Genomic DNA, 26009 nt, shown 5'->3' on the forward strand with positions numbered 1-26009 from the left:
ATAACTTTGTTTAATGAGGCAAGAAGCAAAAACGAAGATTAGATTTGTGTGAAATAATAGAAAATATCTGAAAGCTGGAAGGCTGCTTCCTGTAATGCTGCTCAAAACCACAGCTATCCAGTGTGTACTTCTGCAGCCAGATTTGTTGCATTTGCTCAGTTTGTGCTTCGGTAGATAATATGATATGGAAAGAAGTCACACGTATTGGTCTGCATTTATTTAATGATGTAAAGTACATGGGAGACCACACAGAGTTTTCTCTTCAAAACTGGTTGGAAACAAGCTTCCTTCAGGAAAGTCTGTTTTGACACTGATTACAGCAAAAAGCAGGTGTGAGAAGCCTTACCCTAAAATTATTCACGACTCTGTAGCAAACTCCTAGTTTCAGAGGGAGAACCCTTGTCTTGGAGAAGGCTGTGTCAACAGCTGTGCCTGTGTAAAACTGGGCCCACCACAGATGTTTGTCCAATCAAGGCCAGGGAAAAGTTGTTTTCAAGGTTTGTGTTGACATGAAAATAGACAATTATTTTGCTTTTGCATTTGCTATCCAGAGATACAGGGAAGAGAAAATGCAGAAAGTCTACCTGTTAAGCGCACCATGTAACTTATTATCCGCCATGAGAACACGTGGAGGGGAAGTGGTCTGTAGTGCTCACAACAAAGAAAGACTTTTCCATAAACAATCCACTCTTAAGCTTGCTGTTGCACAAGGTACTATCTCCTTTATATTTGAGGAAGTTTCTGTTCATGAAGGCTGCTCATGTTAGGCCAAATAGCTTTATGAATGATAATCCCGTCCCTTTGATTTTTCAGTGCTTTATGTAATAAACAATAATCCTGCCAGGCACTTTGAGGTCTTTCCAGGCAATCGTATTAATGCAGCAAACCCAAGGGTTAGGCTTGCTTTTGAGGGGGAGATACTGAAGGGACTCTGGAGAACTAATGGTATTTAGATGTAATAGGTGTGCTGCTGAGAAGTGAAAATCAACCTGAGAATGAGGCTTAAGCGAGAGGAAATATGTTACTGATTCAAACTCTCTCTTTTCTTGTTAAGATCCTGCTCCAATTTCCCAGCGCCTTCCTTTAGTAAGCTTAACCAGTTCTCTCAGTATTGATTTTTCAGTGCATTGCAGATTACAGTCATCTGGGCAAACTCTTTATACTGAGGGAGAGGCTATCTGGGCCCTGGAGAAGTGCATTGTGTGTGATGTGCAGGTTCTGTGTGTGAATTTGGCAGTCTCTGGAGTGATGTAGCAGATGGTAATGGCTGAACAATGGGTTGAGAAGAAGCAGCTACCAATGGAAGCAGAAGGCTGGAAGAAGCAGGGCTAGTGGATACTGCAGGAGTCAGTTCAGGCTGACCAAACCTTCTAACATTTTCCTGTTTATACCTTTAAGTTAGCTGGAGATTCAAAGGCATGCTTTAATGTGTGGGGTTTGGTTTTGGATCTTTCTTGATAGATTTATCCTTAACCGAAACTGACAAATACTTTCTTATACTTTGAGTTGATTTCACATTCCCTAAAGATATTCAAAGTAATTTGCCTTGAGAAATACCAGACACTTTTAGATCACCTTTGCTGGACAGAAACAGTAGAAGAATTTTTACTGTGCTTCTGCAACGATTGTGCAAAGTTAGGGCAGTTTTATGGAAAAACTAATATGATCTGTGAGGACCCTCTGTCATCATCTTCTCTGTATCCTAGGCAGCAACAGCAGGTCTTCAAGTGACATATCTGCATCTTTCTATGATCACACTTCAAAATGAGATTTTTTATTCTTTTTTTCATTATGAAAAGGTCTTTCTTGATTCATGCTTATGAATTATTAAGTGCAGTTAGTATTGAAAACAGTGCATGTGGTCTACCAAGAATAAAAGAATTGATATGGAGGATACAATGTATGGCTTACTTCATACATATCACATAATATCGATGTTAGAAATATACTGTTTAATTAATTGTAATGAATCCAGCTTCTTAATAACCATCTGCTTTGTGATAAAGGATAAGTTACAGTAGGGGTCATCAAAAAAAGTTACAATAGGAGTTCTAAAACAGATTGGTTGTTCCAAAGTTATCCTTTAATGCAGTTTACCTGTGTGTTATTACACTTTGAGCATATAAACAAGCAAGTAAGAGTCTTTTCTATGCTTTTAAACTTAAATATTCTGAAGATTGAAAGGATGAAAAGATGAAGTCAAGATTGGGTGAAGTCCTAGAAAATGCTTGTTCTTCATTTGCATCAATTGGAATTAATTTAATGTGTGTAGATTTCCATGTGCATTAACCTGGTCTTGGGTTTTCTGTCATTTGGAGTTCACAGTGTTGCTGTTTCATTACTGAGTTAAATATCTGCTGAGGAGACAGATGTTCCTGGGAGGAGAAACAAAAGTTTGTCTCTGTTTGCACTGTAGTTCTTTGAAGCCTGCTGAGCCAGTACCTAATTAAACTGCACACACACTCTGAATAACTGGAAAAGAAATGCTGCTCCTTTCAGATAACATTTAAGGTGACAATTTCTTCTCAAGTGGGATCTACTTGGGGAAATAAATTCACTGCTGATATAGAAACTCTTTCCATAATACTTCATTATGTGAAGGCATTACTATAGCCTATGTATAGCATAGGAGAATGTGTGCCATTTGGAGAAATCGACTGTATCTAGTCACGGCTATGGGAAAAGTGCAGTTTCAGTTCTATTTCTTTAATTTGAAGCCAGAGCTATTTTCTTTGTCTACAATAGCATTATTCTGATCGTGATGTTCGATTGTGCTACACATTGAGCAGAAGCCTCTTATGAAATGTTTGGAGGCTGTAGTCTACTGATTAGTTTTGAAATTGAAAATTCCTCAAGTGTTGCTGCCTGACTCCTCTAATAACATCAGGCTATATTCATTCGTTTTGTTTTTGCCTTAAGCTACAGATTTTGTGTCTTGGCTTTGTCATGCCAGAGCCTATGAGGAACACTGATATTCCAAGTTCAATTTCATATCTTTAAACGTGCATTAAAGTAACTAAAATATTATTTGAGGCAAAGAGAAGGCAAGACAAGCTGTGCAGTTCCTAATGACCAGTGCTAGACACTATTTTTTAAAGGTTTCTGATCCTGTAGTAAGGTTAGTCATCTTTTCTCCACAAGTGAAGCATGTATGAGTTTCACTGTGTATGGTAAGAAGCCTAGGTCACAAATAGCCCTCGGTGTCTCCCGGGAATGTTCCACGATGCTTTTGTCATCCATAGGATATATTCTTCTATTGATGTGCAGTTCCACTAACATAAGCAGAGTTCCTCATGGATAGACAGGACCTGTGCACCCAAAAATAGCCCCTTTGCAATATTAAAACCCTAAAACTAGGGCAAGTAGGAAACAGCACAGCTGGCAGAGAAAAAGAGAAAGGGGCGGGGGGGGGGGGGGGGAGGATAATTACGTATTTGAAATAAAAGGTATATTTGGGATTGCAAGGCATGAGGGGAATACTTTTCTCATCTCACATGACAAGATTTCAGCTTCTTTCTTGGTCCATAGTGGTATCAGCTAAAGAGTTGTTTGAGGTTGCTGCTGAGAAACCAAACCAGTCTCCTGTTCTTTGTAAGTGTTGTTTAAGCCACTCACCTGAGACAACAGACATCCATGTTCAGATCTCTACTCCAGGATGAAAAACTCAGTTTGTTGCCTATTTTGTATTGATAGTAATTGACCATTCCGGAGTAAATAAGAATCATGTTTTCTGTTTGTACTCAATTGGAAATATCTTGTCCACAGAAGGCCTTTCAGGAATTTGGCTTTCATGGCATCAAATTAAAAAAAAAAAAAGAAATAAAAAGAAGAAATGTCCTGGGTGACTTTGGAGGGGTGTAGTTTCTCTAAGTTGTTGCTCTGTCCCTAGAATGAACAGCCAAGAACCTATATCTCAGTATCTGCTGACACTGGTATGGCTGTCAGTCCAAACTGGGACCAAAATTATTATAATCAAGCTCTTTCTCCTACCCTTCCTTCCTCCTCCAATTTTCCTCCCACATCACATCTTCTCTCTCCTTTTCCTTACTTCTGAACTTTATAACTTCATTTAATTTGAATTTACGAGTGCTTTATTATGTTTTAAGAATATTTCTAGAAGCCTGCTCATTTTGTATGCACTTCAGGGAATTAACCTTCTGCCTTTATTCTGACCTATTGTTTGGTAAACTGATCTCTGGGTGACCTGAAACATTTATTAAGTCAAAACAATTAACTGGAGCTTTAATTTCTTTTGGATTGGTTTCTCTCAAAGTCAGACCAGAAGAGTCTCCACTGAGCAGTAATATTAAACAGGGCCAAAATGAGAAGGGTAACTGTATGCCAATGGGAGCTAAGGAAGACATGCTTAGAATAATGGATTGTTAATGTAGTGATGTATGCCAAAAGAGATGACTTGCCACAGTATAAAAAATTTCTTCTAGATTATTGACTCTTCTGTTCAAAATTTCAGTTAAGGAACAAAATGTAGGAGTCACTGTCACTTCCTGAGTCGTGCCTTAGATCAGAAACATTTGCTGAAGACATCTGCTTTGTGGAAGTCATGTATACAGCATTTCTTAAGTCTGAGGTATGACTCATGGGAAAGCTATAGAAAATGGTTTGGTCTTTCTAAGTTCTGAATACCTGACTTCTCTACATTGCAGATTGTTAAAAGCTTAGAGAAAACACCAATTGTCCTGTATAGGGAGAGAAAGGGAAAAGCAAGAAACAGTTACTGAAAAGGCTTAGGAGAAATATATAGTTCTTCCAAGAGGATAGGTGCACATTTTGAACATGTATTATTTTCCTTTGGTATGTTCCTCTCCTAAGGGGACTTGTACAATGTAACTTGGTGAAATTCAGTATATAAAGGTATGTTCCCTTATGTATTAAAGAACCACTGTGGTTTGGTAAGCAAACTTTGTATCTGTGTCGATCCTTTTGCTTTAGCAGAGAGATGTTGAACAGATCTATTCCCATCCATTGTCCCACTTATTTTTAGATTTCTGTTAAAAAAATATACCTTAGCTATTAGTTACCCTCTCTATAAAAAAGACACTAATTCATCAACATCAAGTTTGTATAAGGAAAAAAGCCAGCATTTTTTCTTAGTATCCTCAAACCATCTTACCCTTTTTTTTTCAGCTCTTCTGATGGCATCTTCTTTTATGTAAAAACATAAATCAGCAAGTTTCTCTGAATAGCAAGTACCTGGTGTCATTTTGACAACTGCTGGATTGGTATTATGTTCCTTCACTATTTCTTTCTGGCTTATGTAGAATCAGAGAATAATACCAGGCTTACATTTCAAAGTGTGAAGCTATTTATAGGATGTGGAGATACTGTCTGTATGTTTCTGTTCAACCCTATGTAAGAAAAATTGATTTTTCTTTTCTGACTAGTACATCTTAGGACTTTAGCACAGAATAAATGGAGAAGAGTAAGAAACAGAGCAAAACTCTAAACTTGTATTTGCTTTCTGAACTGCAGGTAATGGAACATTGATTGGAGCATCCGCAAACGTTGTTTGTGCAGGAATTGCTGAACAGCATGGTTATGGCTTCTCTTTCATGGAGTTTTTCAGGTACAATTTTAAACTCCTTACGTTAAATCTGTCATTTTATTTTTCTCTAGGCAAACAACGGATTCTCAAAGGAGACAGTCTGGAGAAAGGGTCTACAAAATTTGTTCCTAATTTGTTTTTGGCAGCTGAAATGAGGGTGGAGGACAGATATTTTTACTTACTGTGGATAGAATACATAAAGGTGTGGAACCACAGGAGAAATAAAGCCTTAGAAATTACTGCTTTGATCACCCTCAACTTACCCTTAGCTCTGTAATGACACTAAATTCTTGCTTTGTTATTTAATAGTTTAAATGTAGTTTCTCATCTGCATATTTTCACGATGTTCCACTGCCAGTAAAAAGTGGAATGTCCCAGTTTAGACTGGGTAGAACTTCACTTCATGATCCCATGAGCAAACCTGTTTATCCAAAAGGAATTACTTCTTTTGACTAAATGTTTAGCACCTAAGAGTGAAAGTGTGATGCGCAGCTAGTAATAGCTCAAGTTGTTTAATAATCATTTAATTAATAATTAATAATTGTTATTTAATAGTGGAAGTTCCTTTGTAGGTTTTTAAGGGATCAAGTGAACTTAATGCATACAACAGTTTAATATTTTTCCAAACTCCTCCAGTTTTAGAGGCTGTGGTTGAAAGCTGTAAATGGAAACTGGCAGAGGACTAGACATGAAGTTAAAGTGCACTTGATTTATCTAAAGCATAATTCCTTGCTTATTTTTCTGCATATTTAGGGCAAAAGATACTGTTAAGTTCACTCCAATATTTTTTTCTCTTTTTTCTTTAAATTTTTGATTTTAGTTTCTCACCTCTACCAGCTTTCCTTTGTATTGTTACTTCAAAGCCTTCAATCCTGTGTAATTAATACTATTATTATATGGGAGTATCTGGAATAGAGACAAAGATAATTCTAAAAAGAAGGGTGGTCTGAACTGTTCTTGCTATAAACATGCGCTGAGACAGTTTAAGTCTTCACACACAATCTTCTGATGATATGATGTAGAAAGACAGAATGCCTATCAAATGAAAGTCTTGGTTGTCAGGACCTTTGGGACTGCAGTACAGTCTTACATAGTACACAGTGATAGCTAACAGACTTCTTGGAAGTCAAGCCCTTGTACAAAAAATATGGTGATGCAGCAGTAATGGAACTGTAGATTGTTCATGTTTCAGCTTCAAATTTTCAGCTTGTCATTTGTGGACTTAACTTATATGTAGCAATATGTCTTCTACGTAGATTTGTTCTTAATGCTTCCATGACACTGACAGAGTACCTAAGCAGAAACAAGGATATAAAGCCTAGCTTTTTAAGGTTTCTTCAGCAGTGTTCACTGGACTGTATTCTTTGGGAAGATTAAAGACAGTATACACATTATGAAATTATCTTCTGTACATAGGCTTTCAGTGGAAATGATGACTAGGGAAGGCTGTAGATGTTGTGAGCAAAAATGTGAGAACTGAATCCAGAGTGGTCACAGGAAGATAGCAATGGCTATTAATTAGCAGAAAGAACACAAAAGCCTGCTTTTTCCAGCTTCTTCTCAATCACCAAGCCAACAGATCATGAGCTCCTTCACAATTTGTCTTAGGAAAATATTTGTTTCAGTTGAATGTGCTCCAGTTCATTATTTTCTGAGGCTTCTCTTGGCATTAAGAGATATTACATGTACCCCTTGAGGATTTTGATCTTGCTTAATTTTATATATGAAGGTTGTCTCAAAGCATGAAGTGATCTGTCTGCATTTCCTCCCTGCTTGGCCAGGATCACTCATTATGTTTCACATCCCTAGTCAGGGTCCTCTGCCATGCTTCTGCCAGTTTGTTAGTGTCTTATCTTGCAAATCCCTTTGACTCACCTGAGAAAAGTCATGGATACCATGTGCGGGGAGATGATGGCCCTCTGCTGCTTTACTTTTGCTAGATGTCTTCAGTGCAGCCTGCGCTAGTATTGTTCATTTTGTCATTCTCAGGTGTTTCTGTGCAGGAAACCCATGATATGCCTGTCCCCAGGTGGGGGACATACAGTACAGTATGCTACCTCCCATACTCTTCATCCCTACCTGCATGCTCTTTTTTACTGCAAACCACGTTTTGACAAGGTGGTCTGTAGAGGAAGTCCAGGCAGCCTTGGGCAGGACAGCTAAGCATGTCTGGTGAATAACCTTGACACAACAGAGTGGAGAGGCTTTGGAGCTTGTGGGTGCCTCATGGTGCAAGGCATCATGATGACTCTTAGTGTAGGAAGAGAAAGGAAAAAGCAAGAACCAGGCTCTGTATCTTGTAAGGGGGCTGACAGACTCACCACTTTTCCTGCATGTGTCTTTGCACAGTGGCACTTGGTGTGGTTCATGATTCCTCTGCTCTTTTTTTAAGAGGGGAGCAGTGGCAGCCCAGCTGGTGTGTTGTACAATGCTGTTTGGCTGCTCAGCCAGAGTCAGAGGAGGTCAGGTGTGATAACTTGCCTCGAATGCTGTGGTATGATGAGCCTAATGTGCTTCTGTCTGGAGTGCCTTCAGCAGAAGAAATCCTGGGCCAGGGTGTGCATGCCTGAATGGAGATGAATGCTGAATTGCCAGAAGTCTAGTATCCCAGGGAAGGTCCCTCTCCAGAGGCACATCTAGTTGCTTCCTTCCCTGGATCAAGAATCCTATCTCCCCAAGGACCTGGGGGCATCCATCTCCTCCCAGACTGCTAAACATGGCTGGATGTAAGGGGAAGACAGCCAGCTCTGGTTTCCCATCCTCAGTTTCCAAGCAGCTCAGGCCCATATGCTGGAAGTGCTGTGCCTGTAAAGGAGGTCCCAGTAGGATGGCATTTAGGTGGTAAGGATTATATTAAAAAAAGAGGGAGAAAGGCATAGATCCTCCCTCCGTGTGCTGAAGCACCTTAAAGCAGCCTGGTTCAGAGTTCTCTGCTGGTTGAGCAGATGTCAAGTCCTGGATGTGAATGAGCTAGCCAGTGTCACTGTACATCTTATCCAGAATATAGGTGGGTCTTGTTCCCTTCTCCCACATTACCTGTCAATGCATGTAGTAACCAGTTCTGTCTGAAAGCGCTTACAAGAGGAAGAGCAAAATTGGCTGTGAGAACAGATGGCTTGGTTGCTATGAATTCAACTTGCTGCTCTGGCCCTTAGGAGCTTTTCTTGATACTTCATTATGTTCCACTGAAATGAAAAGACTCCCATGTCCCTTAGAAAATAAGAATACTGTAATAAGCTTTATCAGCATGAAAATATTTTTACCTTTGAATCTGTTATACATCATGTTATGACAACAAAAAGAGGCTTCTACTGGTATACCAGCAGCAAAAGGAAGATTGGAGGACATGTGAGCCTGCCACTGAATGGAGAAATAACCTCCTGACAAAGGATGTGAAGAAGGCAGAAGTTTTCAGTGCTGTGATCAGCACACAAAGTCCAGCTGTAGGAAAGTCACCATTGATGCTACCCAGGGTGCTTGTGATCCCCGGCAGTGCCTTCCAAGCTCAGCCATTGCGGGATTCAGCTTTTAACCAGTCCCAGAAATCTAAAGGTGAAAAATAGCTGCTACTGCATGACTCAAATTCAAAGGAAAGGAAGCAATATTAAGACTAAAAGAAAACTCAAAGTCCTAGGAAGATCAAGCTCAGAAGTAGCAATTTGCTCTTGCTTTTTTGTAGTCAGTCCATCCATATTGCACTTCTTTTCCGCCTTTAAAACTTCCTCATCAAATTGCATTTATGTGTTTTAATCTGTCCTTCTGAAAAAAATCTTATATGCACCCTAACTTTTCATTATCCTTCTAGTAATTCAGAAGGCAGAGCTGAACACAATATTCCAGACACAGTCCTTTTATTTTTTGTCCCATTTTGCAAAGATTAAATGCAAAAAGGACCTATTTGCCTTTTCATTGTTAATCTAAGACATTTCAAATTCCTGTTTAATTTACTATTCACTGTTAAATCCAAGTTTCTTTCGGTTTTCACATTACTTACCTGAGTATGTCTATTGTCATCCCCTCAAGTTCTTATACTTTTCCTACATTTACTTTTAATTAACAATTATCGATCAGCAAAGATGAAAGGGAATTGGTGTGCTATGTGATCTAGTAAGTGAATTGGAGGATGGACACAAATACAAATACTTTAGTGGTAAAGCCAGAAATAATTGTGAGCCAGTGGAGTTTGAAAAAGGAGACAGAGAGCAGTGGGATACTTGCAGTACACGGTCAAGGGTAAACATTAGAGCAAGGGAATGAGCATTATGCCTCTGGAGGGAACAATTTTTTGCTAAACTTGGCCTTGTAGAAAATATCAGATGTATTAATAATATGAAGGTAATTGCTCAGGGACAGCATATATGAGTAAGCAGAAGGCAGGGAAAGATAATATGCATGTTATGATTTTTAGTCTACTTATCACAGAAACATTAAATCATAAATACAAGCTTAACATAAAGGAAAACCCCAAATGTAGGGCATTACTATTTCTATTGGCAAATGGTCAAGGCAAATGGCAGTACAGTCTTTGCATGAATGATTTTCAGAGGTTTATATAGTGATTTTTATGTCAATTAGGACTGTAGAACAATTGAGAGAGCTTTGTTTTTGTCTAGGAATAAGATAAAAGAAATAGCCTTGCAGCTGGCTCTTCCAATCTAGATGCTCATTTCAAGTTGGCTTTTATTTGTTTGCCATTTTTCTTTTTTCTTTTGTTTTAATTTTTACTAAAATTTCTTTGATTTTGTTTGATGCAATATAGCAATCCATTAGGTCAGTCCACCCTATGGAATATCAAAATTGTATTCTACAGAAATCTTTTTGTTACCAATGAAGAATCGGGCTTCAGCTTCATAGCAGAAGTTCTCATTGCTGTAGGGCTTTAATTATCTGTTTCCACTAGCTAATAAAATTGCCAGCTTGATTTTAATTTTCTCTTTAAGAGAGGCATTTATAACCTTATAAAGATACGGTGTATTTCAAACACAAAATAAGTCATGTTCCTTCATCCTATCGTAATTCACTACCAGTCACCCCTGTGTGTCTGTGCTGCCTGATTATGATAAAAAAAGAAAAAGAATCAAGAATAACAGATAAACGCTGAATTTATGTGACACACAAAAAAAGGGGGTATTATGGGAAATACTCTTTTTTTACTTCAACCAAATTTTGGCTGACAGTGAATATTTCAGGGTGAGGGATATATAGGTAAGAGAAGAATGAATTGGATAACTCTATGTAATGAGATAAGAATACAGGAGAGATGATTTGTTTCATGAGGAAGCAGTCTGTCCAGAGGAACAGGGTATGAATCTAAAGACCAAATTTAGATTACTGTGGTCAGGTTAGTTGAGCATGATCCTGAAGGCATTGTACATAGTTTCAGGTTTGCATTTTTCTGTCATTGCTCTCTGTTTATATGTCATCTGAAGAGCTGGATGAATATTGTCTGTCTTCTCTAGGAATAACAATAAATTGGAAGTGTCTAAAAATGTTGATTTCTGATAACACCTTAGGAAAGAACTTGTTTTCATCATAGGATTTGTCTTGCGAAATATTCGCAGCAAAAATATCTACAGTAGGATATCCCATTTATCCATGCTTGAGAGCACCCACCCATAAAGACTGTGAAATAGTGCTTCCCATGAGAACTGTCATTCATGCATGTGGGAGGACAAATGTGATGCTCCTTGCTACCGTCTGTGTATCCTATTTACACAACATATTGAAAATAACTGTTAAAAAAAGCACATTAGGCTCTGTAAAGCTATAAAAATGTCTTTACTTGATTATGTGTTAGACATCTATAGTCCTTTTTTTTTTATAGTCCTTAATTTTTCCTACTTTCTTGCTATTAGCACCACTCTATGAGCAACAGTGTAGCTGTTTTAAGGCTGATTCTGATCAGAATAAAACCAGCTGAAGTGTTTCGGGTGTGAATATTGACGATGGAGACTTCAGTTGAGCAGCGTGGTATCTAAACACACAGAATCACAGAGTAACAGAATCACAGAATAACAGAATAACAGAATCACAGAATCTCAGAATAACAGAATCACAGAACCACAGAATGGTTTGGGTTGGAAGGGACCTTAAAGATCATCCAGTTCCAACTCACCCTGCCATGGGCAGGGATGCCACATACTAGACCAGGTTGCTCAAAGCTCCCATCCAACCTGGCCTTGAACACATGCAGGGATGGGGCATCCACAGCTTCTCTGGGCAACCTGTGCCAGGGCCTCACCACCCTCACAGTGAAGAATTTTTCCTAGTATCTAATCTAAATCTCCCTTCTTTCAATTCAGTCGTTGCCCCTTGACCTAATCCTGAAAACAATTCACCTGTGGGCTTTCTGATCAACTGTGCAGCTCCAGAAGATAGAATTTTGGGATGTTCCAAGTATTTAACAAAGATCCAATGGATACATATGAAAATATTTATTACAGATTTAGGGAACTGAGTTTAACAAATGTAGTTCAATTGTTAACATGCTATTTACTACTATGCTAAGAAAGGCAAAGTTGTAGACAGTCTTCATTTTCAGCTGATCTCTTAATGAAGCAGAAAAGTAGTTCAGCATTTATTCATCTTCCAATATCAGGTTCTAGGCTGGGTTTGTTAAGAAGAATGGCAGTTTTATTTCAGCTATCCAAGAACAGTCATTGTCAGTGTTGGTCTAACGACTGCTTTTAAGCTTTATGTTGACATTTGTGGCAGTTGAATAAAGCAAAGGCTGTTTATATTAAAGTTGCATATCTTACATCAAACCCTATGAAAGTAAGTATTTGTGCAATAGTGTGGTGCAAACTATGTTAAGAATAATTCCTGAGTTATGGATTTATTTTTTTTTCAAGATTCTTTTGTTTTTATCTAAGGTCAAGAAGCACTGTAAGTAGCAACGTAACCAAATGGGTTTTAGCTTGTTTATTTTTAGGAAAATGGGGGAAAAATAGTATTTCAAACCTTCAAATATGAAGATATTTCCTTTGGCAACTTGAAATATGATTTATGTGTACTATGTGAAGTTTTTCATATAGGTTAAATTGCTCTTATATCTGAATATATTCAGATTATATAGAATCCTGTATAATCTGTAGGATTCTACAGTGTTAATCTACATTAAACAAACCTGCCTTATCACACCTGGAAAGTATTAATTGCATGGGATGGATTTTACTCTGCATGCATAGTTTTAGCTGTGTCGAATGCACAGGGAGTCTGGAACTCCTACATGGGTAAAGTTTGGCAAGATGAACCCCTTTCTTGTCTATTCTAACCAACTTATTCTAATTTTATTTTTTTATTCAGTACAGATGGCAAAGGGAAGCTAGAGAGTTGGAAGGGAAAAGTTAAAGAAGCTGGGAGCTATGCTGAGGCATTCTGGAAACATGAAGGGATGACTTTCATACACGGAAATAGTAGTCCTTTCTTCTTGAGGGCAGGAAGAGCATTCTTGTTCATATTTCCTTCTGATAGAAAACAGGGGTAGGAGGTAGGTGGGGGTAGAAGAAACAAAGAGAAAGAAGGAAAGATGTACCCAGGGATCATTTCAGGTTGGAGCTCATACACGGACTTCTAGAACATAGCTGTTTGGAGACTCACATTGCTCATGTTCTTGGAGCAAGGCTTCATATACTGCTATTAACATCTGGCTTCTTATTCTCTACTGCCATTGTGTTGAAGTTTTCAATTTAATGAGTTTTTACATGCAGCTGAATATTGAAACGTATGAACTAAATCAGATGTGCATCAAGATGGAGTGATTCCTGTAGATAACCCACAGTTAGTTAATGCATGCGTCTGTATTTTACCTTATACATAAGAAACTACATTTATCGCCTTTTCATTAGAGCAGTCCTCAATAAAAAATGACCTCTTCTAAAATAAGGATTTAAACAGTCTGTGACGAAGTTCATTCTTGCATTGGCTTAGCATTTGTGAAAGCTTTAAAATCTTGTCTTTCTGTAGGTTCTATTTTACACGTTGTTGTTTCCACAGTTTTTTGCATATGACAAGTCTGCACAAGTTTTCTGAATTAATACCGCTTTCAAGTTACAGATCAATGATAGCTGTTACGTAAGTGGATATTGCAGTAAGAAATTTATTTACAGGCTTATGTTTAGATTACTCGGATACTTTTGCATTTCTTTTTCTAATAATCTGTAAAGGAAGCTGAAGAGAAGACAAAAACCTTACTACATCTAAGTGGGTGAGATTGAAAGGTTTTGGGAAGTGTTTTGCAAGATTTTCACACTATGCTTTTTCTTTTTTTTTCAAATGAACAGAGTCATATTTTTATGAAAAGATTCCTGAAGTATCAGCAAAGCCCAGGATTTTAGTAGCAGATTATGATTTGTGCCTAAGAGTGGATTGGAAAATCCAAAGAACAGTGTACTGCTTCTTCAGTGTCTCTTTAAATAGAAGCCATATAAAAACTTAAAAAATGAATTAGTAGAAAAATCTGCAGGGAACAATTTTTCACTGGTAGGTGATGGAGTTTAAACAAAAACTTTCTTTGTTGACATGTTTGATCATGAGGATTCATATTTTACCACTACTAACATGGGATGAAATCAGCTAGGAATATTCACCTTTCTAGCAAGCTTTTAAAAGGCAAATAGTTTACCTAATTTTTCATTTTGCTGAGTTTAATTTCCACCAGATCCTCTAAAGCTAGTTTGAGTTGTACTGTATCTAAATGTACAGAATTTCATGGTTAGATATAAGATATAAATAAATAGGTCTTATCCAGTTTTAGGGTCATCTGGACTGAAAATATGAAGATTCTGTAGCTGATTAAACTTCTGCAGCATTAAGGCAGGAGTTAATTTGAAGCCTTTCTGGTTTTGCATTGAGGTAAATATGCTCTTGTTAAATGCTAAAAGGCACAAAATGAAGGTCATATGTACTATTATGCTTTTTAGGCATGTCATGATTTTACATTTTAAGAAAGCTGGAGCCTTTTAAATCAGAGATATTTTTCTATAGCTAAAAGAGGTCAGTACATTATTTTCCTAGATAATTCATCAACGTTGGTAGTGTTAATGAGAATTTGGGCTATGTGTCAAGAGTTAGTGTGTCTATGTCTCTGCTGCCACTGTGGTTTAGTACTCATTTCATTGCAGATCATTAAATGAAAGGCTTGCTAGTGCCTTACAAGCTGTGAGTAGATCCATGTGAGAAGACAGAGCCTCTTTTGAGTGACTGCACTCCCTGGTGATCATGCCCACATCATATTGCCAGCTTGTTTTGATAGCTAAGATTAGAGGAGCATTCCTGGCAAGAAGAGAAGTAAGACTGAAACTGTCTTTGCTGCTTTTCCACACCATGTCTTGGAGCTAACAGCTGGGTTGAATTCCTTCTTGTTACCATCTCAGTTTATGCAGCACATAGAAAAGGAAAAGGTCTGCTCTTTATAGATGTGGTACCCAATTGACCTGTGTGTTGTGTAGTGGAAAAAGAGCTGTATGTTATACAAAGGCAGAGGGGTGGGGGAATCTAATAATGCACAATCTTCTTTGTAGCTTACTTGGTTGAGAAAGTGTTTATAAAAAGGAGATGTTTGCCACAAATGCGGGAAAACTTTGGTGTATTTTTTTACAGTGGTAGGATATAAGAAATGGAACAAAAACTTGGGGGAAAAAAAAAAAGGGCAAGAAAAACAAGTCCATGCTGTTACAAGCATAGCTTTCTGAAATGTGCAGATTACTTCTGAAATCACATCAGCCCTCCCTGTTCTGCCCTCCCCCCTCCCTGTGACCATCAGGGTTCAATCAGTCTAGTCTGACTTAATTTTTCAGTGGAAACTGCTGTTCTCTCTTTAGGAAGGAGATACTCTTGTTACTCTCTTAATTAGGGTACAAGTTGTTTTCCTTCCATGATTTATTTTATTCTAGAAGTCATTTATTTACTCTGCTTGATGCGCCAGTAAATACCTTCAGTGAGGTATAAAGCCTTTTCCTCTCCCTCTGACTTTCTGGGAGAGAACTTTTCTTTGTTTTGGACTTATAGTTGATCCTATCCTGTAGGTTAAAATGTATGTTCACAGACAACTAAATTTGACTGTTTGTGGCTTCTTGGTCTTGGGTGACACCTGGCCCAGAAGTAGTTAACCATTCTGAGGTTAGCTTTGAGGTTGGAGTAGCTGAACCCAAGGCTCTTTCTCTTACACAAACCGTAAAGAGCTGTATTTTCTGTCAATCAGGTGGTCAGATCAGATCCTGCTTTTTGGCAGCCATGCGTTATGGCCATTCATAAAGAAATAAAAATGAGCTAATAATAATCTTGCTGAATATTCCAAGCTCTCTGTGTATAGACTTGTGTCTATATAGAGAACTTGCTGGAAGCTTTTTTTGGTTTTTTTCCTTTTTACAGTGGTTTTACAGCCATGTGTGTTTCACAACTTCTTTATGCTTTAAGATTTTTTTTCATCTCTTTTCCAATTTCTCTCTTAGAAAGTCTGGGTACTACATAAGCTTCAATTGATCTTACCATTTTTGTTTTATTTTTAGCATGTTCCAGGAAGGTTCTAAATTGCTGCTTTGGCCTAAATACTTGCCTTTTGAAAAGCAAATGTAGAAGCTGTATTGAAACACTGTTTAGTTTTTTAAATAGCTGTGAAAATTTGCCTTACCCAGGTGCTGGTTGGACTGTTTAAGAAAAATTAACCTGATTGCTCCTCAGGTACTGTCCCCACTATTTGTGGGAACCCTGTTTACTGTTTCATGATTTGTTTCATGTGTCTTGGAGGGGATTCACTTTGAAATAGATTGAATTCCATTTTTCCCTTCCCAGTGTAATGAGACTTTTAAGTCTGAAAAGTATGCTCATCTCAGCAAGAGGAGTTTTTTTCTGCAGTGATAGTGATATATAAAACGTTAAAAGAAAGAAGGTGAGCTATGAATAATCAAACCAGGAAGATGATATAAAACAAAATTGAGACCATTCCAAAACATGGAAAACACTGCAAAACAGTGAAAGCCAAAACCCAGCAAAATAAAAAATAAACTTCAGGGGAAGTTTAGATTGGATACAAGGAAAAAATTCTTACTGTTAGGGTGGTGAGGCACTGGAATGGGTTGCCCAGGGAGGTTGTGAATGTTCCATCCATGGCAGTGTTCAAGGCCAGGTTGGGTAAAGCCCTGGCTGGTATGGTTTAGTGTGAGATCTCCCTACCCATGGCAGGGGGGTTGGAACTAGATGATCTTAAGGTCCTTTCCAGCCCTAACTATTCTATTATTCTATAATATAATAAAAAGCCCTGTTGTATTTCTTATATATAATATAATGATGAAGAGTTTTATAGTGAAGCCTATTTGCAGTAACTGGGTGAACAGTCAGAAGTTTATTGTTTATGGAGTCCACTGCTTTTCCTGCACTAGTGAGAATTCATTGTAATAGATAGTCTCTTACTTTAATTCAGAAGATTTTGGATTGTTTTTAATAATTCCATGCACTATTTCCATTGACTGTTGCAGCCAGAAGATGGTCATCAGTATATTAGTAAAAATAATATTTTCTGTATTATACAGTTAAATAAAATCTATGAGAATAAAGACAGCTTAGATTATGTCTCATTTTCAGACCTATCATGATATGGATTATTTGGTCTAGTAGCTAATATAATGGCAGTAATTCTGTATAGTACATGATCTGTCACATTTTATTACTTAAGGGTAATATTAAAATAAAATAAAATTGTTCTCAGTCATGGATAAGGGAGCAAGGTAGGCTCTTCGGGATGTCTAAGATTTAATTTTGAAGTTAAAGTCTGACACAAATTGTGTGTATTTGACAAGAAAGGTGGGGTTTTTTGAAGGTTTTACAGGAATATCTTTTGACAGATTGATTGTGTAAGCCTTCATGTTGTTCTAGTAACTCCTTTTTAATGGGAGAACTTTAATTGATGTCAAACTCAAAAGTTCAGTGACAGATAATGTGCCTTCTCTTAGTTTAGAGGTTAAAAATAATTGACACTTTTGTAGGCACAGAAAAAAAATGCCATAAAAAAAATAATTTTTATGACTATTCAGACAGGAAGAGACAGAAATAAATTCAAAACGAGTGGCCACCTTTTCCATAAGTTTTGAGATAGTGAATATGACTATTAATAAATATAATCAACAACCATTACTGAAAGAATTAAGTAAAGTGTGATAAGCCAGTGCTTGTCATAATTACTGTTGCAAATGGGGTAGAATTACAGGTTTTGAAATGTTTAAATTTTCTGATTATGCAGGAAATCTGAAAATACTTTTCAGAAATGCGGCTAAATTCTGAACTATCTGTAGTATAGAAAAAATATATTTCCTTTTTAATGCAGATGACTACATAGAAACTTCATCATTTGCTAAAACAAATGGAGAGGAGGTTGTGCAGGTACAGTGTGGTCTATGGGTACTTTCAGGGCCATGGCAGCTCTGCAGTGTAATTTAAAATCAGATGATTTACCAGCATAAGCAGTGTCTGCAGGCTGTTTTGTCTGCTGTATACTGAGCAGTAAGACACAGCACAAAAGAACAGATACCTAAACTTAAGATTATAAATCATACTGTAGGTTACCCTGCTCTTGCAGGGGGGTTGGACTAGATGATCTTTTTAGGTCCCTTCCAACCCTTGGGATTCTGTGATTCTGTGATTCTGTGATAAGATATTACTTTAAAAGAAGTTTAGCCTAGTTAGTGACTTTCCTGGTCACCTTTTGGGTGAACCTTCACCTCACAGAAGTTACAGATTTTCCCTTATGGTATTATTGCTCCAGAATTTTCTACATTTTCCTTGTAAACAACAGGACAACTGTTAGAATACTTGACTCGAAATGTAACTCATCATACCTGAGTCCATTCATTTAATTCAGCCTATTCATTTATATTCCTTCTGCAGCCAGTGGAGAGGAAAAGGGAAGACTTGTTCTTACGTATTAAAGGGATATCTCCTGATGAGAATTACTTCTTGAAGTCCCTTTCTTTCAGATGACTGAAAATAAACCTATAGTGTTGTATCTTAAACCTAAATGATGCAAAATGCACCTTTTCTAAACCATATATGTATAGTTCATTTTTACCAGCTCTTACACAAAGGCTGCACTATAGCACATATGAAAAAGAAATACTGGTACCTGACCCATTGCTTTTAGTACTTCCTGATTCATGAGAGCTAAAGGGTAAAATTATTAATTTATCTTGACAATTTTTAGTGGAATTTATGCATGCATGAGGGTATGTCTATGAAAGGCATAGTAACTGAGTGTAACTCTACATGGATATAGTGCATTTAATTAAAAGTTAATATTTCAATTTTTATTTAACACTTCAACTAAAAACAAGTAGATCAAACCCACACTGACTTTGAAACAATTTAGTCTTCAAACCATTCTAATCAATTTTCAAATACTATTGACCAATTCAAGCACTAGATTTTCAGGATTATTTTTATTCCAGAAAAGTGTAGAACAAAAAAAAAAAAAAAAAAAGCGAATGAATGCACTATTTCAATAGAATTTTATTCTGGCTAATCTTCATGTAACAGGAGTATCTTGATACAGTTTATCCAAAGATGGGATTCATCTTGAATTAAAAATCCTGATGTGATAAGAGCTCATCATCTAAAATACCACTGGAGTTCCCAGCGGGGATGTAAGGCTTTATTCACTTGCCTAAACACACATTTTTTTTTAGTTCTGTATCCAGGACATCTTCACAGGTCTGGCAGATATAAGATAAATGGACTATCATGCCACCCTCAAGTGGCAGCTGGAACCTGGCACTGTCTTCATATCTCCAAAAGTATTGCGTGCCTTTATTTAGGCAACTCATTTGAGTATCTCCCAATAGACTCAGTGGAATCTAATGTGTGATTTGTCTCATCCTGCAGTAGACACATATATTCTACACTCTGTTTACTGCCTTGACTAGGTTTACCACTATCTAGCATGGCAACTTAGACAAAAAATACTTTCACATATAGTTCCTGTCTATGTGTGTCTGAATCTAGAGCTGAATCCCAGCATAAGTTTCTCATCATGCATACATTGACATGGTACAGAAGTTTTTCAAATGAAAATGCCAAAGAGAAAAATGAGTCATAACCAAGACTGCAACATATTAATGTAAAAACTGTGTACACAGGAAGAAAATATAAAAAGGATACTGCAACACATTTATATATGTTCATTTTGCTCTCTACTCTCTCCTCTTTCTTCTTGTCCCTTACTGTTCCTATACGTCTCTTCCCTTGCTATTTCCTGCCCAGTAACAGGTAGTGTTTTCCTCTCCCATAGAGATGCGTGAGAATAACAAGATGGACGAGATAGATACCTAGTGCTTCCAAAGCTTCTGAAAGGCTATTAGGTCAATGGTCAGGCCTTTTCAGCATGGTATGTCTGAGCCAGGTTAAAATCTGTATTTCATCTGGCTAAATAAATGAAAGGGACTGTACATGGTAATCTCATTCTCTAGTCAACCACCTGTCGGTTCAGGGCTGGTGAGGGTCTTGTTATGATTTTTATGTTGCAGATGCTGGGCCTGGTTTGCTGGTGGGCAGGGGAGAGCTGTGAAGGCCTGGCCCTTGGTGTTGCAGGCTGGGGCTTGGACAGGACCTTGGCTCTTTTTCCCTTGTTTACTTTCTCTCCGTGTATGCTTTCCTGCCCAACACTGGAATGACTATAAAAGGGCAGCTCATGGGGAGTACAGCTGTATGCTGATGAAGGTCAGAGTCCTTCAGAATATGTGATCTTGAAAGGGATTCTCCTACTGTGCTATCAGTACAGTCTTGGTGAAGATTGTGCTTGAAAGCTGAGGCGACCACTCGTGGTTGTAACATTTCTCTTTACATAAAAAATTTATGTGCAACAAGCAGGCATCAGTTGTCCAATGTATTTAGGATGTAAAAACAGAAGGAAGGACACTGTCTTGGTTTTGCATTCCCAAATGTAAAATATATTTGGTTAACAGCCTACAATTCTTTACCAGTCAGCCATTTATTCCACTGGAAATAATCCTTTTGTTATGTCTGCTTCACCTTAAAATTCTCATCGCAGAGCAAATTTTGTGTATATTTTCATGCTTCTATTGTCACGTAACATATTTTTATTTAAGGTCTGCATTTATCAGATTTAGACCAAGATGTATTAAAATAAAAAGCTCATGATGCATACCTACTGCAAATTTCAGACTTGATGAGAATAACTTCTGTAAGAATCATGCATTATAGGTAGACATAATCTGTATAATCTTCAAGTCCAATCATGCATAAAATGGGAACCTTAAAGTTTTACTGGCTAATGGAAATTTTTACTGCACAAGAAATGCAAGATTAGCTGTTTATAGTTCATGGAGATGCTTGTAGTCAGAGAAGTATTCTTCTCTATGAGACTCTACTAATTTTACAGTTTTTACCCTGACTTTGTACATACTTTGTTAAATTCTTACAGAATTGGTCTACAAATTTTCCTTAGATAAGGATCTTCAGATAGCATCCTAAAATGCTCCAAAAGAACAAGGAAATTGTTGAAATTTTTTTTTCCTCATGTAGTAGCTTCCTTCTACATCATTGTTGCAGTTGCTAGCGCTGACTCTCAATAATGCAAATCTTGAATTTTCAGTTTAGCATGTATGATTTATGATGTTTGCCCCGCTTCAGCTGGGAAGGTTTTTACATACTAGTGTTTACAAAGTATGTTTTGCTATCTAGATTCTGTCTTACTTTGGGCTATAGAAATGGTAATTTGAAATGAAAATGTCTGCTCTTTCTAGAATCTCTGACAATAACCTCTGTTTACTTGACCAACCTTGAAGGAGAATATATTCTTAGAGAGATATTAATATCTCTCTATATTAATAGAGAGATTAATATATCAGCTTTGGGTTTTTATTTCAGTTTGGGGTCTCATTTCTTTAAACATTTTATCTAACTAATTGCAAAGTCTATTGGACATATTTGCAGTTCATTAGCTAGAAATAATAGGACTATTTTTATAGCAAGTAATTAATGCATATTATAAGCTTTTTTTTTTTTTTTTTTTTTTTTTTGTAGTATGGATCAGGATTTATTCAAAAAAGGGTTACATTTTTATTTTCCGTGAACATTTGACACGGGAATTGTAATGCCAGAGTGGTTAAGTTTGGAACTAGCTTCCCATTTATCAGCTGATTTTTCTAACTGCGTTAACATAAATGTTCTTACTTGAATTGGCCTAGAACCTGCTACTCTATATGAAGAGGGAAAGTTTGCCAGAAAGTGTTTGGTCTTTATGCAATTCAAGAGCCACAGTGATATATATATCATAGAACATCAGGAAGTATTTTGTTCGCAATAAACGCAAGAAAATCCCTGATATGTACAGTTATAAAATGAAGACATCCTTCTTTTCAAAGAAGCCCAAATATCGAAGTTTAAAAGGGTTAAAAGAGTTGCTTACTATTCTAGAGATGAATGATGAATAGGGTTGTTTTCAAGTAAGTCTTAGATAGTACTGGGACGTCTGGCTGTGATGACAGTGGGAGAGGATACACTGGTCTGGCTTATCTTTCAATTTCACTGCCAGAAAGATTGGCCTTTTACAAAGAGATAGCCGGTGCTTTATGCACCTTTATGCAAAGTGGTAGTGGAAGGAGGACATTATTTAACTACATTATCAGTCTATTTAAACAATTACAACAACAACAACAAAAATCTTTTTCTCCTCAGGAGTTTTTTTGTTATCTCTACAAAGGTCCTTATCTGAGCAAATACAGGTATCAAGGCAGGATGAGATAGACACCTCTGTAGTTTTTATTTGCGGTATTGGCTGGGTCTCCACTGACTGCAGTGAGAACTTAGCCTCCTCCCGTAGTAGCCGCTTGAGCTTAAGTAGATGAATCTGGAGTTGAATCCCACAGTCCAGGACATTTCAAGTGACTTCAGTGTAATGTAGATGTTCCTGACCTTGATCAGCTGTAGCAGTGTAATCACAATTACATGGCTAATGCAGTGGAATGTACTGAGCTCCATGACGCTTGGACTGGACTGCTGCTGGTACCTCTGCTTGCACATGTTCAGCTGGCCCAGCCCTGTTCAGACTGTCTACATTGTGCTATGATCTCTGGTGTAACTGATGATGTACACCCCAAGGAATCTATCTTGCTTTTAAAAAAGGAATCCCACTTTTAGTGTCACACGGCATTGCTCTTAACCTTGTTTCTGAAATAGATGGAAATATCAGAGGCTGAATTGTTTTTATTGCCAGGGCTGATCCCATCTCATTTTAAAAAACAAAACATTGAGGACTGTGATTGCTGAAAGTACATATAGGTGGTCTAATGTGTCTCACTTGAAGCTAATAGCATTCTTGAGGAGTCTGGGGGAGGGCAGAACTAGGCCAGACCATTCCCTTTTGGTAAACTCGGCCATTGTTCATGCCTCTTTAAAGGTTAGTCATTTATGGAGCAGATATGAGTCCTGCTAATGATAGTGTTGAACAAGAAAAAATATTTTCCTGGCAGTTTAATGATATTTCCAGAATATCTTGTGCATTTGTTTTATCTCTTCCTGTGAAAGGATATATTTTTTCTTAATGCAAACATTTAGACTGCATGCTGTCACTGTAGCCACTGTTGGATTACATACAGTTTATGAGACGGTTCAGTAATGGGGTGTAAGCCAGGAGGTGATACAAGAAATCTATTCAAGAAATTTTCTGCCAGATGATACCTTGCTGATAGGTGATTACAAGGCTGCCTATAAAATAACAAATGGCTCTTGGGCCACTGTCTACCTTTGGGAATAAAATGATCTGGTTAATCTAGCAATATCTGTCGGTTTCTGATACTATCTTTTTTTCTTCCAGTGCTTGTTCAATTCAAATGTAATTCACAAAAACATACATTACCAAATAAGATGCAGTTATATGAATTCATGTAGCAGAAGTTCACTTCCCCAGACTGTAAGGGTTGTCTATCATTTCCCAAGGCTATCATAATGTTTGCCTAGCTAACTTGCTCTTGATTGCCAGGATTGTGAACTGACACAGTTCAGGCAAAATTTTTCAGTATTACAGAATATTTCATTGTTCTTTTGATACCAACTCTGGGGAGACCACTGTGTTTCTCCTGGTAAGTGCTTCTTTAGTTTTCCTCTAGAAACATATTGTGCTTCTGCTTTATGCCCTACTATTACAAGGTGGGGTTATTGTGCAGGTTGTTCCATGAGGATTGCACTAACATGCATGTTCTCAGTGCAGAGCTGCCTTTTCCACCCAGGCTTGCAGTGCTGATTTGTGCAGTCCCTACCACTACAGAGCTGACTTCTTTCCAAGGCTCAGCACAGTAAAAAGGCAAGGCGCTGTAAAAACACTGACCAAAAACCATCGTACCTGTCCAGCCATTTTGTAATCTAAGATTGTTCAATTTTAATGAATACAAAAAACTAGGCTAATTTATCATAGATTTCATATTGTATCTGCATGGATGTTAGCTTAGCACTAAAGTATCAGTAACTATATCGAATTGGAAGGTTGGAAAGGAACACATCTCCTTGGAATTGTAATTTATTTAGCCCAGTAATATAGTAAAAGATAATATTCTACAAGTTATTATGGAGATGTTGCAGCAAGATTTTGTGAACAGCAAAGAGAAAAACAGATATTGCTCTCTGCCAAAGGTGAAGAAGGACCTGATACAGATAAGTAGTGACAATGGTCAGATATGGGTTATCCCATGCTGGAGTAATTTTCTTTCTGCTCTTCATTTGCTATCATTTGTATATAGAATGATAGCAGAGCTGTAGCTCTTTTTATACCTTCTTCTTACCTCCTTTGCATTTAGCCACACATACAGTATTTAAATACACTGGATACATCTTCTTTGCTCTCCCTATTATGCCCTAAACCCAGTTCTGCCTGGCCTTGAAGGTGGCTTCCCTTCAGTCATGAATAACTGACCTTTTGTGATTTGTGTTTATATGTATGGGACCTCCATTATCATCCTGTCCTTGTACTCTTGGGAGATGTTGCTACATGTTCTGGGGACATAGAAAATACAAGATTTGTAGAAAGAAATTTTATCAGATTTACCAAGTGTAATGGGAAAAAATGTTCAAGTTGATCTGAAGATAGGCACCTCAGTGCACTCATGTATGCATATAAATGCCTATCTCTTTCTGGTAACTACACACACTGCTGCCTAGTTCATAGTGCCTTAGGTTTGGAAACATCGTGTTAGGTGATGTTAGACCAACTGAGAAAGAACACAAATAAATGTTAATACTGAGACTGCAGTGAAGATGACAATGTACCGCCAGTTGTGCCAGGGCAAAAGGGAATGGAGGAATACTGACAAGGTGACTTTACAGGCAGCTCTAAAGGAAGCCCTATTGGTGCTGGGAAGCATGTGGAAGTAAGGTGCTAACATGAAATATGACAAATGCTGATGAGGGCTGACACCAGGATGGAGCTGGAAATACTGCACTGTGTAATCAGATAATTAATGAGGTACTAGTCTATGAAAGTTTGCAAAGCTTCTGCTTTCATCAAAAAAGAACTAGTGGAGGGGTGCGGAGAGAGTCCTGTAGTGACTGAACTCTTGGAACTGGAGAGTGATCCTTGGTATTTCTTGAGGCCAAAGAAAAGGGCATGGAGAAACTGAGGTGAAAGAACCCTATGTCAGCATTTTGATTATGTGACCGGGCAGCAAAGAATCATTTATCATTTTCTTTCCCTGCCATAAATACATGTACATGCATACCGAGGAAAAGAAACTTCGTCTGGTACACTGACGTTCAACAGGCCATTAGTTAAATCTGCACTAGTGTCATATGTTTACATTGATTTTTATGTTCTGGCATTGTATTAGTCAGACTGCAGATTAAGTATCTCTTCACTTAAAGAGTTACTAAGGTAATCACTTAAAGGTTACTAAAATTATCCTGTGCTTTGAATATTGTACAGAAAAATCTAGTGAGTACATTGTTATGACACAAATTATATTTAGTCAGTGTATATTCTGAAGTGCTAGCAATTAGTATGTCAATGCATAGAAGAATTTGAAATATTAAATATATGTTGAAGCTTATCATTAAATAGATTACTTCAGTGACACTTGTGCAATTGTTTATTTCCATTGTAACTGCCCAAGGAACGATGTAGTTGCATTTAGAAAAAAATCTTCAAATGCATTTTTCATGTTTAATAATTTCAACAAAGACATACAAGCAGCTCACTTGTTCTTAGTATTGTGACAGATATTATTCTTCATCATAGGAATAATTGGCTTTTCAGTTATGAGGTGGACTGCTAGAATATTAATATTTAGCTTTGTGAGATTTCTGAACAGTATTCCAAATATGTAATTGCTTGGAATACAAACTGGATACAGAAGTATTACCACTTTAGGCAATAATGGTAAATTATTCACTACTTCAGCAATGTTTCCACGTTTAGTACATATACATCTGTGTAATAAACTGATTTAAATGC

The 26009-nt window shown here is 37.4% G+C and overlaps 1 protein-coding gene across 2 annotated transcripts in view; it reads left to right on the forward strand.

Annotated features, from left to right (window-relative positions):
* OCA2 (OCA2 melanosomal transmembrane protein) overlaps positions 1 to 26009 on the forward strand; it is a 144250-nt gene that overhangs the window by 103820 nt on the left and 14421 nt on the right. For both annotated transcript variants that reach the window (XM_065675751.1, XM_065675750.1), the window contains one exon: positions 5491 to 5584. In XM_065675751.1, the coding sequence (XP_065531823.1) occupies positions 5491 to 5584 (94 nt within the window). The remainder of the gene's footprint in view (positions 1 to 5490; positions 5585 to 26009) is intronic.

The sequence above is a fragment of the Lathamus discolor genome, chromosome 4 (genome assembly GCF_037157495.1).
Source record: "Lathamus discolor isolate bLatDis1 chromosome 4, bLatDis1.hap1, whole genome shotgun sequence".
Lineage (NCBI taxonomy): Eukaryota > Metazoa > Chordata > Aves > Psittaciformes > Psittacidae > Lathamus > Lathamus discolor.